Consider the following 18,372-nt stretch of genomic DNA (forward strand, 5'->3'; position numbering starts at 1 on the left):
AATTGGAGGTAGTTTTTGTTCTGAGAGCTGAGCCAGAAGAGCATAGGGGTTTACTGCAGTCTACAGCACCAGCCCCTAGGTCTCTTATTTCTTTGTCAAGCTTGGCTATGAAGATGACATGAGCCGAAACTTTTTTACCTAAGGCCAGGGCACAAATCAGTTCTTGAAAGAATTTGTGCTTCACTTGTTGCTCAATTTAATCTGTGTTATCACAGTATTTTTTTTCTGCATCATTTCAACCATGCTTTAGGCAGAATTGCTGTCTAGCACTCTTCACGATGCCAGAGTTTGAGCTTGTTTTGACAGAATCCATTAGGCCAGTGTTTTTATTTATTTCCCCTCTTCCTAGAAAATAGCAATTATGAATTTTGTGTGTCAGAATTGCCTGTCAGAGGACAATATAAGACCATATATATGTCTTAGATGACTCCAACTTCTTGAACTTGGAGTAATAGATACCTGAGGTTCATTATGTATCTGACCATGTTTGGACTTTTGTGTGGCAGAGATTGATCTGTGAGGTAAGTGATGAAATCGATGGTCTACTCTCTTCCCCTGTTTGTTTTCATTGTTACATCAATCTTGCCATCTTCTTAGTCTTCTTTCTACATCTGAATCTCAGTGAACCCAGTTCTCCCCTCTTGCACAGGTAGGAAGCTTGAGAAGCAGTCTGCCCTCGTGGATAGAGCACGGACCTGCGAGTCAGAAGGATCTGGGTTCTGATCCTTGTGGCTCTGCCACTTTTCCGCTTTGTGACCTTGGACAAACCACTTAACTTCTCTGTGCCTATCACCTCATCTGTAAAATGGGGGTTAAGCCTGTGAGCCCTATGTGATCATGACTGTGTCTAGCCTAATTATCGTCTATCTACCCAGCACTTCGTACAGTGCCTAGCACATGGTGAATGCTTAACAAATACCATTTTTAAAAAATGATTCAACCTTGTCACCAAGAAGCGGCTATAGTATAATACCTCAGTGGACAGTGGCCACTAGGATAAAGTATCCTTCTCCGTATTAAAATAAATCTTCTTCTGAAGCCAGGGACAGGGAGACTTGCTATGATTGTTCACCCTTTTAGGGCAGTTTAACCTCTCCCCGCAACCTTCAGGATTCTTTCCAAGCTGCACAGAATGACTACACCGTGCATTGGGTAATGAGAGGTTCTCCACCTCTGTAGATGAGGGTCTGTTAGGAACTATTCTCTCACATTATAGATAGAACCGAGCACAATTTTTCTAACATTACAACATTAAGAATCATCCAGAGAAGGTTGGTTCTCAGAGTTTTGTTAAGCTTTCCCTGCTTAGCAAACTATTCCAGTACTTTGAGTAGAGTTAAATATTTGAACAAAGTGTTGCAATAAAGTTTGGAAGCTAGACATCCCATCAGTGGTATTTATTGAACACTTACTGTGTGCCAAGCATTGAACTAAGCACTTAGGAGAGAAGCAGCATGGCTCAGTAGAAAGAGCATGAGCTTGGCAGTCAGAGATCATGGGTTCGAATGCCAGCTCTACCACTTGCCAGCTGTGTGGCTGTGGGCAAGTCACCTAACTTCTCTGTGCCTCGATTACCTCATCTGTAAAATGGGGATTAAGACTGTGAGCCTCATGTGGGACAGCCTGAGTACCCTGTATCTACCCCAGCACTTAGAACAGTGCTCTGCACATAGTAAGCACTTAACAAATACCAACATTATTATTATTATTATTACAGTAAGAGTGAACACATGATCCTTGTCATTAAAGCCCTGAGAATTTCAAGCTTATACATTATCCTGGAGATACTTTACTAAAAATTCTTTTTTCAGATATGTGCCAGTTTTCAGGGCAGCCTCAAATCTTTGTAATAGGGAGGCTTAAGGCAATTATCTTTGATTCTGACCAGCTTGTTTAACATTTTATAGAAATATATTTTCTCTGAGACTTTATTTATGGAACAGCTGTTTCATCTTTCAGCGTAGCATCTCTCACTTGTTTCTTTAGATGACAAGTAATGTGACTTCACACAACAAATACGAATGGTTTGAAATGCCATATGAACACACCAGGCAGTTCAAGTATTTTGTGGAGAAATCTGGGCCTAAGCCTAGTAATATATGTTTGGAGGGGTGGTTTTCATTGTAAAAGAGCAACTCACATTGTCAGGATCCCATAATTGTTGAGGGAGTCAGACAGAGCCCAATTGGAAAGGCATAGACTTGTTTATTAAAACTTTTCCCATCAGGTATCTCTACCTCATGTCTGAGAGGTAGGCCTTTATTCAGAGTTAAATGAGGTGGAGTTTTCATCCAATTTGGTATTGGAGCTTTCCTAGATTAACACTATTCAGAAAATTGCTTTGTGGAAGCTAGAGGAAAGAAGATTATATATATCTATGCCATTTACTAACAGGAAATAATAATAGATGATTTCCAGAATGTGAAAATTCAAGTGTGTCACAAAATGTAGAAGAGGAAATAGGGAATTAAGTCCGGGTTTACACAGACTTTTCACTTTAAAACAGTAGGTCTTGATTACGTCATATCTGAGAAATTGAAAGTGATTTCAGTGCTTTTAAATGAGTTTGCAACTATACTGGATCTTCGCAGTTTGTATCAGAATAGCTGCCAATCTAAAAGTACACTTTCTGTAGAAATTTGTGTATGGTTAAGTCTAGTCATTGTAAAGCCCAGTGCTAATTCTTTATCTCTTCTACCTCATCCTTTAAGGAACATAGAGAGCTTCTTCAGGTCAAAAGAAGTTTGTTTATTAGCAGACTCAACACCTATCTGTAATTTCCTACAAGTAGGGGATAAGGAAGGAATTGGGCAATTAAAACCAGAAGATAAAAAGGTTTTATCTGTGTGAATTATTTACCCAAGTGAGCTAATGAAGAAAATGATAGATACTGGGTCAAATTCCCACTTGTTCCAGGGTTATCTCAGTTTGAATGGCTTAGAAAGAGGCCTCTGTCTCAGATGCTATTGAATCGAAACTGCCGATTTTAGCTACTTTACTCCTTCTTTAAAGTGTAATTAATCTTAAATCAGTGAGGTTTGCAGAAAAGACTAAGTTGAGCATTAGTTTTGTGGGGGGTTTTTCCCAGGTTTAAACCATATTCAACTATGCTCTTCCACAGGATATTAGGGAGCAGCAAACTCTAGTAGAAAGATCAAGAGCCTGGGAGTCATATAATCTAGGTTCTAATCCCAGATCTCCAGTTGCTTGCTTTGTGACCTTGGGAAGGTACTTAACTTGTCTGGCCTCAATTTCTGTATTTATGAAATGGGTATTCAATCCCTGTTCTCCCTCCTAATTAGACCCTGAACCCCATATGGGGCTGGATCTGCGCCTGACATGATTACCTTATATCTACCCCAACGTATAGAACAGTGCTTCACACATCATAAGCACTTAATAAATACCATAATAAAGGCATTGAACAAATACCAAAATTAATAATTAGTAATGGATTCCTGTATATGATTTCAGTTTTTAGCAATAACACTGAATATATAATACTTATTTACTATATTATGGTCTTTATTAAGTGCTTACTCTTTTGCTGGGAAAACATGTTCAAAACAGAGCTCCTCACCTTCCTGCCCAAACTATACCCTCCCTCTGACTTTCCCATCACTATAATCCCATCACTAAAATCAAAATCACCAACCTCCTTGACTTGCAAACCTGTGTGTAAACTTGGCATTATCTTCAGCTCATCTCTCTTCAATCTTTCAGCAAATCCTGTCAATTGTTTTTTTATGGTACTTGCTGAACAGTTGCTTAGTGCTAAGCACTGTACTGAACAATGGGATAGATACAAGGTCAAGCAGGTTGGATGCAGTCCCTCCCTCAAATGGGGTTCACAGTCTAAATAGGAGGGAAAAGGATTTAATCCCCAGTGTACAATTGAGGAAATCGGAGACACAGAGACATTAAGTGACCTGCCCAAAGTCACACAGACAAATGTCCTCTGATTTCAAGGCCAGTGCTCTTTCCATTAGACCGTGCTGCTTCCCCGTAAAGTCTTTCTTTATAACGTCTCTACAATCCACCCCTTCCTCTCCATCCAAACTACCACGCAGATCCAAGCACTTATGAAAGCCTGCCTCAACTACTGCATCGGCCTCCTCATACTCCTTCTCCCTTCTTCATTTCCTATTTACTTGGATCTGTACCCTTGAAGCTCTTGATATTCACCCCATCCTCAGCCCCACAGCACTATGTACATGGCTGTAATTTATTTTAATGTCTGTCTTCCCCTCTAGAAGGCAAGTTCCTTGAGGACAGGGAACATGTCTACCAACTCTGTTATAGTGTACTCTCCCAGGCACTTAGCACAGCGATCTGCACACAGTCAGTGGCATTGGTTTGATTGACTGAAATAGCATACTCTGATGTCAGAAGAAACAGTCTGTTCACACGTGGATGATGTCAGGCCTGGTTTGTACTGACTAGAGTGTGAATTTTCCCGGCTCTGCCACTTGCCTGCTATGTAACCTTGAGCAAGTCATGTAACTTCTGTATGCCTCAGTTACCTCAACTGCAAAATGACTGTAAGCCCCATATGGGACATGGACTGTGTCCAACCTGATTAGCTTATAGTTATCCCAGCACTGAGTACAGTGCCTGGGACATAGTATGCATTTAACAAATACCATTAAAAAAAGAAAATCCTTAACAGGGTTGCCCAAAATAAAGATATAGACACCATGTAAATATTCAGGGCCACTTTATTGAAAACTGTTTTTATGCATGCACATGGCATTGGAATGGGACAGCACAACTTCTCCTTCATATGAAGTTTTGCAAGAACACATATATGTTATAGAAGAACTAGGTGTAACTGGAAGAACATTCTCTTCATAATTGGGTTTAATCTAGGCCTAACACAATTTTCAAGTTTTAAAGACCCCTTGTGTTGAACTCTGTGTTTCTGTAAATGTTCGGGAAGGAATGACTCTCTGTTGCATACCATTGATTGATGTTATACAAATTTAACCTGTAATTGAGAAGTAATTAGATTTAAAACAACTGCTTTTACTCTGTACAACTAAATTCTGAAGGGAAAGGAAAATATTGTTAATTCATTCAATAGTATTTATTGAGCGCTTACTATGTGCAGAGCACTGTACTAAGCGCTTGGAATGAACAAGTTGGCAACAGACTTAACAGACTTGTTAAGAGTTTCCTTTGTGGTAGGCACCATACTAAGCAGTGGGGTAGATATAAGATAATCAGGTTAGACGCAGTGCCTATCCCACATAGGGCTCACAGTCTTAGTCCCCATTTTTTAGATGAAATAACTGAAACACAGAAAAGTTAAGTTATTTCCCCAAGGTCACACAGCAGACACATGGCAGAGTCAGGATTAGAACCCAGGTTCTCTGACTCCCAGTCCAGTGCACCACTAGACCAATGTGCTTAAATATGGGGGCATGAATTATGAGTGTAATCTCTAATATAAATCATTACAAAATGCTGCTTTATCAGTTTTCACAAGAAGCTACGGATTCATATTTATGTCTTCCACCAACATAGTTGTAAATGTCAAGTCAAGCTTTTAAAGTAGGAATTTGGGTGGATAACCAAATGCCAGCTTTTGTCTATGAAGCTAAATCTTTAAAACCTGATAGAAAACTACTTTTTCTGTTGTTTGAACCCTTGGCTTAAGGAAATCTTTGTTGAAGGGAATTTATAAAATTTCTTGGCCATTTTTTTAATTGTACAGAGGCTGAAAAGTTGTAAGCCTAGGGTTCATTAGATCCTCTAAAAAATCTGCCGAGTGGAAATTGCAGTAGTATGAAATTTCTAGTGTGCTCTGATTCGAAACTGCTGTGAATGTGAAAAAAGCTGTGCATCAGTTCCAGTCATGAGGGAAGAAGGTAACTGTGTTGTCACAGAAGAAGGTAAATACAATGTCGCAGAAGTTAAGTAACTTATACTATATTGGTCCAGCCTGGCTCTTTTCAAAAGGGAAGCTCTCATTGCAGCTTCATGTCAGTGGCTTTTTATCAACTTCTCTTTCCAGATGTTCACTCTGTGGCTATGTGTGCAGTCATCCTCCTTCTCTAAAGTCCCATATGTGGAAACATGCAAGTGACCAAAATTATAACTATGAGCAAGTGAATAAAGCGATTAATGATGCAATTTCACAAAGCGGCAGGTAAGTGATTTTGAAAAAAATGCACCTATTTCATCTTTATGAGTTCTAAGCAATTCCATTGCATTTGAAGACTCTTTAAAATGACTAAAAATTTTCTTGTCTGTTGTCTCTTGGTCTGTAGGTTTCAAGGACAGCTCCCCGGAAAGAGTTTATTAGAGAATACTGACGAAAGGGCAGAGCCTGTTGGGAGTTGGGAGAACTTGGGATTTTCAGAGATGGTCAGCCAGACTCCCAAAGAAGTGGTCGGTTTCAGTGAAAACCAAAAACTTAGTCCAATAAGGAATACCTCAGGCATTTCTGAAAAGAACTGGAGTCAAGCTCCACCCAGTATGGAATACTGTGTATTACTTTTCTGTTGTTGCATTTGTGGTTTTGAGTCCACCAGCAAAGAAAATCTCTTGGATCATATGAAAGAGCACGAGGGTGAAATCATAAACATCATCCTAAATAAAGACCACAACTCAACTCTAAGCACAAATTAAATAAAATTGTAATCACTCTAGCAAAAACAATTGACGAGGATTCCTTTAGACAAGCTTCTTCCTTTGTTGTCAGCTGAGATTTTAGATGAAGAGGGAGTGGCAGGTAGAAATCTGTAGTTTTGTAAACTGTATCCCTGCTGCAACTAGTGAAAGTAAGTGAGAAATCGATCATCAAGATTAAATACTCTTATCTTGGGATAGGAGGGAGGGGAAACAATGGAGTGATCTATTTTAAAACTTTGTACTTCCTTAGCGTCAAGTGTTTGGACTTCCAAATGCCCACTCACATCTGACAGAAATTTTTCAGAAAGTATTACGATAGAAGAAGAGTCTCATTAATTTCAAGCCAGGATTGCTTCTCTCCTTTCATGTGGTGACCAAGTATAAGGTGATAAGACACTGTACAAGAAATTAGACAGGCAAATTTAATGTAGGATATCTTCAGTGTTAGTTGACAGGCAGTGCTGATATTAGGAAGAAAAAAAACCCAACAGGTTCATTGAAAGTAGTAGTTGACTATATGTGAAATACCTCACTTGATGGAAACCATCGTCTAATCAAGCCTGATTATAAATATGGCCCTTTGCTTCTTACCGCAGATAGAACCCTCTTTAGTTTGAGTGTGTATGGAAAGTTGTTTTTATTTCAGGTTACAGTAAATTTGGGAAAGGGGAAATCGGGTTATCACCAAAACACATAGTTTATGAACAAGATCTTAAATTTGCCATAAAAGAAGTAACTACTTGAAGTTTAATAATCTGGCTCAGTTCTAAAATGGGAAAGTGTTTTTGAATGATTTTTTAAGGGGGCACTTCAAACTTGCCGGTTAACATTTTGTCGTCTTAACTTTTGTCACGAAATAAAGCTGAACTTACTGAATGGCAGAGTTTTAAGTTCTACTATTTACAAATAGTCTGGATAACACACACTAAATCTGTTTTGTTCTTTCCAGGATTTATTTAAAATATGTATTCATGGTTTAAAATGTTTTTTATACCCAAAACAAAAGTCTGAGAGACAAATCCTATCGTGCTTAGAATGAGCACTGATGTCAAGTTTTTTTATGAGTGTGGTTTACAAATGGATACATTGTTACATTTGCCTGCAAAGGTACTGCAGACTGATATATTTGAGGATTGTATCTTGAAAGAAAACAAAATTTCCTGTATAAGGTTTTTAAAAATGAACACTAGTAAGTCTTCACTGAGATCTGACCTGAGGCAAACTCTATGGAAGTTTTAGAGTGTTCCATTGGGGGTGGAGTGAAAGGCTGATTCCAAATGCATTTGCACTGAACCCATCACTGTTTCCCTACATAATTTTTCATTGATTTCAGATTTGTGTGTCGTGCTTGTGGTGTATTATAAGAGTGGTGGAGAAAGAGTTTCTTTGGTATTTATTATCATGTATTTATGCTTAATTTCTGAAGACAAAAATAATTTTAACTATTTTGAAAGACTGGTACATGCCCAAAGCATTGTACTATTTCTGTGCTTGTTTTCTGACATCATCTTCAGACTGTGAAGCTGTGTGGAAAAGAGAGAAACAGAGAGAAAACATAACGCGTCCCATTTTACAAAGCAGATTAAAGCAGGATGTAGTCACACCTTTAATTACATGAATGGTTTAAGGGATTTATTGGACTATCTTAATGCACTGTCTGGTTCATATTCTGGTAATTTGGTGGTAAGTTAGGGTGCATATGTAGAAATGTTAAAGCAAGCAAAAACAATTAAGACTGTAGCAGTGTCTTCATGAAGTTAAAGTTGACTTCAATACACATTTTATAGATTTAAAGTAGCATTTGTACACTTAACATGAGATTTGCTCAGTCTTAGTAGCAGGGGATTTTACATATTCATAGACTGCTATTTTAGAATCAAAATGTATTTATAACAAATTTTGAATGAGAGCGAAATATTTAAGTGGAACTATTGTCTTCCCAGGATTTGTTGCTACTAACATTGTAGGCTCATTTTCAGAGTCAAAGGATAAAAATGGGTCTGGAGCTTTTTTTTTCTTTTTTTCCCTAACTCATGTTGAAAATATCTACAGAGGACCCTTGTGTTATCTATAGTGTGGAAATTCTTGTTCATGGTTCTCGATTACTGCAGTGACTATTTAAAAAACTAGCATCCAAAAATATTTAAATAATTTACTGTAATATGAATTTTAAATTGCCAGTCTTCTTTCTCAAAACTCATTTCAGTGATTTTCATTTAACCTTTCCAGAAGATATCATGTATTTAAAAAGTCAGCCTAGAAGTAAAAAACAGTTGTTAAACTTCTACCTAGGTCTACATTTGAGTCCTGCAAAAGTAAAATAATGTTGCATGTTTTCTTGATTCAAATACAGACTAAGTATGAGTGCTCTTTATCATCCTATAATTATATTTTGATATGCTTTAGGTTAACCGTGTTCCTACCATGAAAAGTTGGGGAATTTCTAAGGATGAAATTTGGGCTACATATAATTAGTGGCCAAGAAATTAGAGCTTAATTGAAATGAAGCTGAGAAGAAGCGATTAGAATTCTTGTGTAAAAAGAAATTGAAAATAGGGTGTTTTGGGTTTTTTGATCCTTTACAAGCGTACAGTAAAAGGGTATGTGTTTTGGGGCTAATAAATTGCCCTTTTCAGAGCTCCATCACTTTAGTCTTTTCCATTTTTTATTTTTTTTGAAAACCCAAAATGCAGTGTACATTCTAATGCCCCAAAGATACCTTCCAAAACTCATATTTACACTGATTTTTTTGTAAGTGCAGTCAAGACAGTGACTTGAACTACGTGATATGTAAACTTTGTTCTGATCTCATTTGGTTTATCAATACACCCGGCTCTCCCAAGAAGTGAGGATTGCATTCTTGCAAGACCTCGCGTTAAAGAAAACACTCTGTACCACTCTCCCCATCTGGTGCCTCAGACACACACACCCACCGTTCAATCCGATAACATGTAATGCTGCACGCAAACTGGCCCGCATTGTTAGGAGAACGTTCCTTAATGTCCTAACGATGTTCCAGTCAAAATGCACAGCGACAACAAGATTTATGGTAGGAAGAACTATCCAGAAAAGCATCCATTCCAGACCATTCACCTTCATTTGTGCTTTACAATGTTTACATTTCAGCTTCCCCCAGGGAACTTGGTCTGAGGAGAGACTAATAGCTGAAGACTTATTGTATCTTCAGTTTTCACAAGCACTTATTTAATCATTTTTTAAAATGTACAGCAGGTGCTCTAAGTAATATTCTATAAAATATATTTAATAGAAATTTGCATTTGAGTTTGATATTCATTGACATGGATACATGTATTTTTTTAAGACAGAAGTATTGTGTAACACTGACACTGCTCTTTTATAGCCAAAGTATAAAACCTTTAGAAGACTGACATGTAAAGACTGCAGTTAATTCCAGCCCTTATTAAAATAGGATAAATGACATTTTATAAACTATCCAGCACATTAAGCTGCATGCCTTAAAGCCTAAAGTTCTAGGATTGTGTTCATGGTGGAACAGGTTGTCTGTTCCAAACAATGAAGCAAAGTCTGTAGTACTTTAACTACCTTCTGAAATACTGTATGTTAGAATAATTTATTTTGCTTTACAGGAGTTTGTCATGTATTGACTTTAATACTGTATTTTGGTAATAAACCTTTTGTTAAAAACATGTGCCTATTGATCTTGCTTTTGGATCTTACCATTCAGATGTACAGTAGGTGAGGGAGCCTTTCCAATCACTCAGTAGTATCTGAATACCTGCTTTGTGCAGGGCACTGTAGTGCTACTCCAGCTAGGAAGACAGATAGAAAAGAATTTACAAATAGGAGAATGAAATGCTCAATTAGTAATAATAATAATGTGGGTATTTAAGCGCTTACTATGTGCAGAGCACTGTTCTAAGTGCTGGGGTAGATACAGGGTAATCAGATTGTCCCATGAGAGGCTCACAGTCTTAATCCCATTTTACAGATGAGGTAACTGAGGCACAGAGAAGTGAAGTGATTTGCCCACAGTCACACAGCTGACAAGTGGCAGAGCAGGGATTTGAACCCATGACCTCTGACTCCCAAGCCCATGCTCTTTCCACTGAGCCAGCTGCTGGTTGTGGGCTTTTAGAACAGAGTATTGTAAAACTAATGGGAAAGTTAGGTGGGAATAAGTTCAGTTTTAGACATGCTGAATTTAAGATGGTGAAATACCCTGGGGACAAAAGGAATCACATCTCTCCTTAAAATGCTACCTTGCACTTTGTTTTTACAGAAAACTGTCAGTCTATTCAGCCAAAGTGAGGTGGAGGAATGAATGAGCCAGTGATTGGATTCAGGTACAGCCAAATAAATCAGACCCCAAACTGGGTTTCTTTGTGCTGTCTATGTGGAGCAGGTCAAACGCAAGTTTACTTCATTTTACAGTTCACTCAGAGCCATTTAAGATATATGCCCTGGAAAGCAGGGATCATCATATTCTAATTTAATAGATTGTACCCAAGAAGGATGGGTGTGTATATGGGTGTGTCCGTGTGTATGGGTGTTAGGGGGATTGAAACTGTGAGCCCCATCTGGGACAGGGACTGTGTCCAATCCGATTTGCATGTATCCACCCCGGCGCATAGAACAGTTCCTGGAACATCGTAAGTGCTTACCAATACCATAATTATGATTATTAGCCTTATAATTTGGGTTTGAGTCTGGAATTTAGAAATGGAATCCTAAGACAGGTTCTGCCCCTGACTGCAAAGGGAGCTAGAAACAGGTATTTCATCTAACCAAGCTCTGGGTTTCTTATGCACTAAGCTCACCTTCGCATAAATAATCCTCCATATTTGTTTCATCAACCGATCAACAGTCAAATTGAGAGTTATTTATACATTTCTCCTACTTGAAATGGAACACATGATCTCTGTGGATTTGCAAGAAGGCAGCAGCAGTGGGCTATAACAACTAGCCTTTAACAAGGAATTTCCAAAATAGTGCTAGGGCTATTCGCTTTTGCCTTTTTATTAACACTTGGTGTCCAGTAACATAAGAAAGCAACAAATTCTATAAACAGTATCAATGCACCGTCAACTGCCCAATCCTCTCCCCTGCTTTTAGGGTGATTATTCTCTGCATGTGGTAGTCCTTTTCATTAATTTTAGTTTTGATGTTTCATAACTACTCCATCTGCATTTTTCTGTAATTAGTTCTGACAATCTACATCTTGTTCTGTTTATTAATAAAAGGTGCAGAAAAATCTATTTCGAGTCTATAAGGAAGCCTCAATATGGACCTAAAATCAGGAGGGGATGGGTTTGGATTTTGTGTTGCTTTTGTCGTGATTCTCTGATTATTTTTTCAATGTAGAAAGATAACTGCAACATTATACAGTAATGTAATGAAAAATCTTACCTGAAAATGGAGCTTTCATGCGGTCATTGGGTCCCATCGTCTAGGTCCGACACTGGCCAGTCCAGATACTCAGCAAGAGAAGTTTCTTTTAAAGATTCCTCATAACAAATAATAATAGTAATAGTAGTATTTGTTAAGTGCTTACTGTGTGCCAGGCAATTTGTATTAAAATCTAACTAAATGCAACTGAGAGCTCTAACTGTAAGCTCATGGGCAGGAACTATGTCTGTTTATTGCTCTATTGCCCTCTCCCAACTGCTTTGTACAGTGCTCTGCACACAGTAAGTGCTCAATAAATATGACTGAATGACAATGAAAGTACTAAGCACTGGGGTTTATACAAGCAAATCGGATTGGACACGGTCCCTCTCCCACATGGAGCTCACAGCCTTAATCCCCATTTTACAGATGGGCACCGAGGCACCCAAGAAGTGAAGTGATTTGCCCAAGGTCACAAAGCAGACAAGTGGTGGAGCCGGAATTAGAACCCGTGTCTTTCTGACTCCCAGACCTGTGTTCTATCCACTAGGCAATGCTGCTTCTCAATACTGCATACAGTAAATGCTCAAATAAATACAATTGAGTTAATACAACTGAATTCTCCATTAGTGAATAGCAAAGGTTTTAGTAGGTTAGTTTTATTCTTTGTATTTTATCCATTTTTTTTTCTTTGCACTCCCCAGTAACTTTTGACTTCCCACTGGATGGGCTGTCTATTTTCAGGAGAGAGTAGAGTGGTGGTAGAGAGTTCTACCTTTGGACTGTGGGGTTCAGTTTTCAGAAAAGACTAGGATTGCCATACTACAACTGCAAGATTGGCTATCATGCCAACCTCAAATATGTCACCCTTCCTCCCTCATCACACTCAGTGAAAGTTTGGGGTTTTTTCGTTTGGTGGGGTTTTTTTAATTTTATGGTATTTTTTAAGCACTTACTCTGTGCCAGGCAATATACTAAGAACTGGGTTAGATACCAGCTAATCGGACTGGACATAGTCCATGTCCCACATGGGGCTCACAGTCTTAATCCCTGTTTCACAGAGGAGGTAACTGAGGCCCAGAGAAGTGAAGTGACTTAGGGTCACAGAGTAGACAAGTGGCAGGGCCGGGATTAGAACCCACGTCGTTCTGACTCCCAGGCCCTTGCTTTAACCATTAGGCAACGTTGCTTTTCAGGGAGGTGGTACTGGTTCTTTGCATTATTAGCACCTAATACAGTATTCTGCACACAGTGAGTGCTCACTAAATATCACTGAGTGATTATCATCACTGCTATCATCACTGGAGTAATCACTATGTAAAGGAAACTATCACATTATAATGTTGGTATTTGTTAAGCGCTTACTATGTGCAGAGCACTGTTCTAAGCGCTGGGGTATATAGAGTAATCAGGTTGTCCCACATGAGGCTCACAGTCTTAATCCCCATTTTACAGATGAGGTAACTGAGGCCCAGAGAAGTTGTGACTTGCCCACAGTCACACAGCTGATAAGTGGCAGAGCTGGGATTCGAACCCATGACCTCTGACTCCCAAGCACTGAGCCACGCTGCTTCTCGTTATCTTTGAATAGCTGGGGTTAGTCCCCTGTAAATCAAATCAAATCACATCAGATAAAATGGCATCACCCCACCCCAGCTTCAAAATGACCACTATTATTGATCACACACTGTGTAAAATACATTGTACCAGGTCCTTGGTGAACATTTAAAAAAAAAGTAGATGTCGTTCCTGCCCTCAAGCGTCTTACATGTTAACAGATGAAGATAAACAGAAATTACTTACAAATAAGAGGATCAGGAGGAAGAATGAAGGATACAATGGGTAGGAGTATAGATAGGTCAGGATGAAATAGCCGAATAACTTAACAACACACACACACTGAAATAGCTTTTGGAAAGGAAAGATTTTTTTAGGAAGGCTTTTCTGAACCGGACATTCTAGGCAGAGGGTAGATCCATTCAATCGTGTTTCATTCAATCGTATTAATTGAGTGCATACTGTGTGCAGAACACTGGATTAAGTGCTTGGAAAGTACCATTTGGCAACAAATAGATAAGTCAAGAGCTCACATTCTGGAGAATTTTTTTGAAGTATATATTTAAAAAGGTGGATTATAAATTGTGTGGCTATCCACTTCTAAAAATTAGTTTAACATTAGTAAGGTGTGAGAGAGAAAGGGGACTGGCAATATTATCTCTCCACCAATAAAGATCTCTGTTTGTTTTTAAAATTTAAGGAGTCACCAAGCTTGGAGCCTACAACTGTAATTCACATTTACATAGCACCTTTCAGCTGATTTTCTCAAACGCTTTACACACATTTACTAATTAAGTCCTGGAGATGTTCTAGAGATAGCTCCTATAGTGAAACTCCTTCCAATGAAATTGTATTTGTGAAAAAAAAGTGTTTAAATTTTTCCAGAAGGCCCATTAAGATCAATATACACAGAACATAAAACTGGGAGCCTCTCCAATCAAATAAGCTTGGATTTGGGGGCACCTTACAAATTAGTAGTGTTCTTTCTCCCAACTCTGCTTTCTTTTAAAGATTCCTCATAACAAATAATAATAGTAATAGTGGTATTTGTTAAGTGCTTACTGTGTGCCAGGCAATTTATAGCTTTTAATACCCACTGGGCTCTCAGCAACCTGGCTACCATGCCCAGGCACTCCAGACTAGAAGCATAGCAAAGGAACGAGGCAGAAGGAAGCTTGCCTTTTTAATTTCTCTACTCTGTTTTCTTCCAAATGTCTTCTTTCTCAGGTTTCTGTCCCTTCCAACTTTTCCCAGGGTAAGGAAAAACAACATAGCAACAGAAGCAATGTGGCATAATGGATAGAGCACGGGCCTGTGAGTCAGAAGATCATGAGTTCTAATCCTGGATCCACCACTTTGCTGTGTGGCCTTAGGCTAGTCACTTCACTTTTCTAGGCCTCAGTTATCCCCTCTGTAAAATGGAGGTTAAGACCTTGAGCCTCAAGAGGGGCAGGGACTGTGTCCAACCCGATTTGCTCGTATCCACCCCAGCACTTAGTACAGTGCTTGGCACACACTAAGAGCTTAACGAATACCACAATTATTATTATTATTTGCCTGCATCCACCCCAATTTTTAATTCAATGCTTGGCACATAGTAAGCACTTAACAAATATCATTATTATTAGAAAAAGCTGGGTCCTGAACAACCCAAGATGAACTTTGATTGGGCCCAGATTCCTTTCCTTCCATTTGTTTTATACACTTTCCCCCCCCCCCATGAATTTGTGCCCAATAAAAATGAGCTTTCAGTGAAGTGAAGCACTGTATTAATATAACTGGCACTGCAAACAGTATCTACATAACTATTATCTTGCCCATTTTATGAAGAAAGAAATTTGGTCAAGATCATGTGGCAAGATTGAAACTTTCTTTTTTAGATTGTCAGCTCCTTGAGGGTAGGGAACATATGTTGGAGTCTTCCAATCGATCAGTCAAGGGCATTTTCCAAGTGTCTACTTTGTGTTAGGTGCTGTACTAAGCATTTGGAAGTATACAATAGCAGCAAAACCCATTTAATGGGATGAACAAAATGTTTTTAGAAATAAGGGCTTTACATTCAGTAGTTACTCCAAGTGCTACACCACAACAGAATACTGTCCCTCTGAAATGTATGACCCTCCTTGGGCAGTGTGGGTGAATTTACAATACCAGAAGCCCCAGGATTTGAGTTTTTATCACCTGATTAACATTAGTTTAAAAGATACTGAGCTATCCTTCCTCAAAATTTGTTGGAGTCCAAACTCACAACGAACATGAAAAATTGATTTCCACAGCAATTTTTATTGCTGACACTTACTGGACAAACAACTGTACTAAGTGCTCCTGGTATTTTGCCGCTAAGGCTCTCAGAGTCATTCTGTTCCATGACCACAATTCATTCATTCATTCCTTCAATAGTATTTATTGAGCGCTTACTATGTGCAGAGCACTGTACTAAGCGCTTGGGATGAACAAGTTGGCAACAGATAGAGACAGTCCCTGCCGTTTGACGGGCTTACAGTCTAATTGGGGGAGATGGACAGACAAGAACAATGGCAATAAATAAAGTCAAGGGGAAGAACATCTCGTAAAAACAATGGCAACTAAATAGAATCAAGGCGAGAGTACAGTGCTGTGGGGAAGGGAAGGGAGAGGTGGAGGAGCAGAGGGAAAAGGGGAAAAAGAGGGTTTAGCTGCGGAGAGGTAAAGCGGGGGTGGCAGAGGGAGTAGAGGGAGAAGAGGAGCTCAGTCTGGGAAGGCCTCTTGGAGGAGGTGAGTTTTAAGTAGGGTTTTGAAGAGGGGAAGAGAATCAGTTTGGCGGAGGTGAGGAGGGAGGGCGTTCCGGGACCGCGGGAGGACGCGACCCGGGGGTCGACGGCGGGATGGGCGAGACCGAGGGACGGTGAGTAGGTGGGCGGCGGAGGAGCGGAGCGTGCGGGGTGGGCGGTAGAAAGAGAGAAGGGAGGAGAGGTAGGAAGGGGCGAGGTGATGGAGAGCCTTGAAGCCTAGAGTGAGGAGTTTTTGTTTGGAGCGGAGGTCGATAGGCAACCACTGGAGTTGTTTGAGAAGGGGAGTGACATGACCAGATCGTTTCTGCAAGAAGATGAGCCGGGCAGCGGAGTGAAGAATAGACCGGAGCGGGGCGAGAGAGGAGGAAGGGAGGTCAGAGAGAAGGCTGACACAGTAGTCTAGCCGGGATATAACGAGAGCCCGTAGCAGTAAGGTAGCCGTTTGGGTGGAGAGGAAAGGGCGGATCTTGGCGATATTGTAGAGGTGAAACCGGCAGGTCTTGGTAACGGATAGGATGTGTGGGGTGAACGGGAGAGACGAGTCAAGGATGACACCGAGATTGCGGGCCCGAGAGACGGGAAGGATGGTCGTGCCATCGACGGTGATAGAGAAGTCTGGGAGAGGACCGGGTTTGGGAGGGAAGATGAGGAGCTCAGTCTTGCTCATGTTGAGTTTTAGGTGGCGGGCAGACATCCAGGTGGAGACGTCCCGGAAGCGGGAGGAGATGCGAGCCTGAAGGGAGGGGGAGAGGACAATCGGTACCTGATAATCAGTGGAATTTATTGAACGCTTACTGTGAGTGGAGCACTCTACTAAATGCTTCTCCTGACAGCTGTTTTGCAAAGCATGCTGTGAGGCAGCTCAGTGGGGGAGGGGAGAGAGAGATTGGGGGAGGTGGGAGTTTGGTTGAGAAAAACGGAGAGAAAGGTTAGTACAAACACCACCACTACAAAAAAACTCAAGCACATGTCCTACAGCTGTTAGTCTATACCTTTCCCCACTTCATCCTTGGAATCCAAGCAAAGATCCCCCCAAATACGAAGAGCCTGAAAAAGTGCACTACTGCTTCACATGGCCACATTCCCTTAGTAGCACGTTCTTGAATTGCCTATCCATAGCACTGTCTTCTTACCAAAGGACAACTCTATGTTAAGGGTTAGAGAGACAGAACCAGGCACAGTCACTGGCCCACAGGATGCTCACATCGTAAAAGGTGGAGGATGGAAGTCAGACCTACGAAGAAGGAACTAGAAAGTTACACCCTAAACAAATAAATAAATAGTATTTAAGCCCTTACTATGTGCAAAGCACTGTTCTAAGCACTGGGGAATACAAGGTGATCAGGTTGTCCAACGTGGGGCTCACAGTTTTAATCCCCATTTTACAGATGAGGTAACTGAGGCACAGAGAAGTTGTGACTTGCCCAAAGTCACACAGCTGGCAAGCGGCTGAGCCGGGATTAGAACCCACGACCTCTGACTCCCAAGCCCGGGTTCTTTCCACAGAGCCATGTTGCTTCTCTAATTCAATAAGATTCTCTAATTCAATAATTCAAGAGAGGCCCTGTAGAATTACATATAGGGTTGTGATTCTGTTTTTGTGCTAGACGCAAGCCCTATTCTAAGTGCCAGGGAAGATGCAAATTAATTGGGCCGGATACAGTGTTCTTGAAGAACCCCGGTCATGAAACCTCATATTGTAGTACTCACACCGAGACTGATGCCATGTGTCTAATAATAATCCTTATCCAAATAATGGCATTTGTTAAATGCTTACTATGTAGTAAGAACTGTACTAAACACTGAGTTAGGTACAACATAATCAGATTGGACCTAGTCCCCATCCCACATGGGGCTCACAGTTTAAGTCGAAGGAAAAACAGGTATTTGATCCTCGTTTTACAGATGAGTAAACTGAGGTGCAGAGAAGTCACGAGACATCCATAGTCACACAACAGGCAAGTAGGGGGGCCACAATTAGAACTCAGGGCCTCTGACTACCATGCCTGTGGTCTTTTCACTAGGTCATACTGCTTTACAT

The 18,372-nt window shown here is 40.2% G+C and overlaps 1 protein-coding gene across 2 annotated transcripts in view; it reads left to right on the forward strand.

The window, feature by feature from the left end:
- The window catches only part of ZNF507 (zinc finger protein 507), a 39,954-nt gene extending 29,650 nt beyond the window's left edge, over positions 1-10,304 (forward strand). The window contains exons 4-5 of one of the 2 annotated variants that reach the window (XR_005660530.1): positions 6,017-6,151; positions 6,273-6,371. Coding sequence is in view for 1 of the 2 variants with exons in the window: in XM_001508659.5 (XP_001508709.2) it covers positions 6,017-6,151; positions 6,273-6,633 (496 nt within the window). In the remaining variant the exon portion in view is untranslated. Of the gene's footprint in view, positions 1-6,016; positions 6,152-6,272 lie in introns of both variants that reach the window. The other variant, XM_001508659.5, reaches the window with a different exon arrangement.
- Positions 10,305-18,372: the final 8,068 nt, after the last annotated feature.

Source organism: Ornithorhynchus anatinus, chromosome 11 (genome assembly GCF_004115215.2).
Source record: "Ornithorhynchus anatinus isolate Pmale09 chromosome 11, mOrnAna1.pri.v4, whole genome shotgun sequence".
Taxonomy (NCBI): Eukaryota; Metazoa; Chordata; class Mammalia; order Monotremata; family Ornithorhynchidae; genus Ornithorhynchus; species Ornithorhynchus anatinus.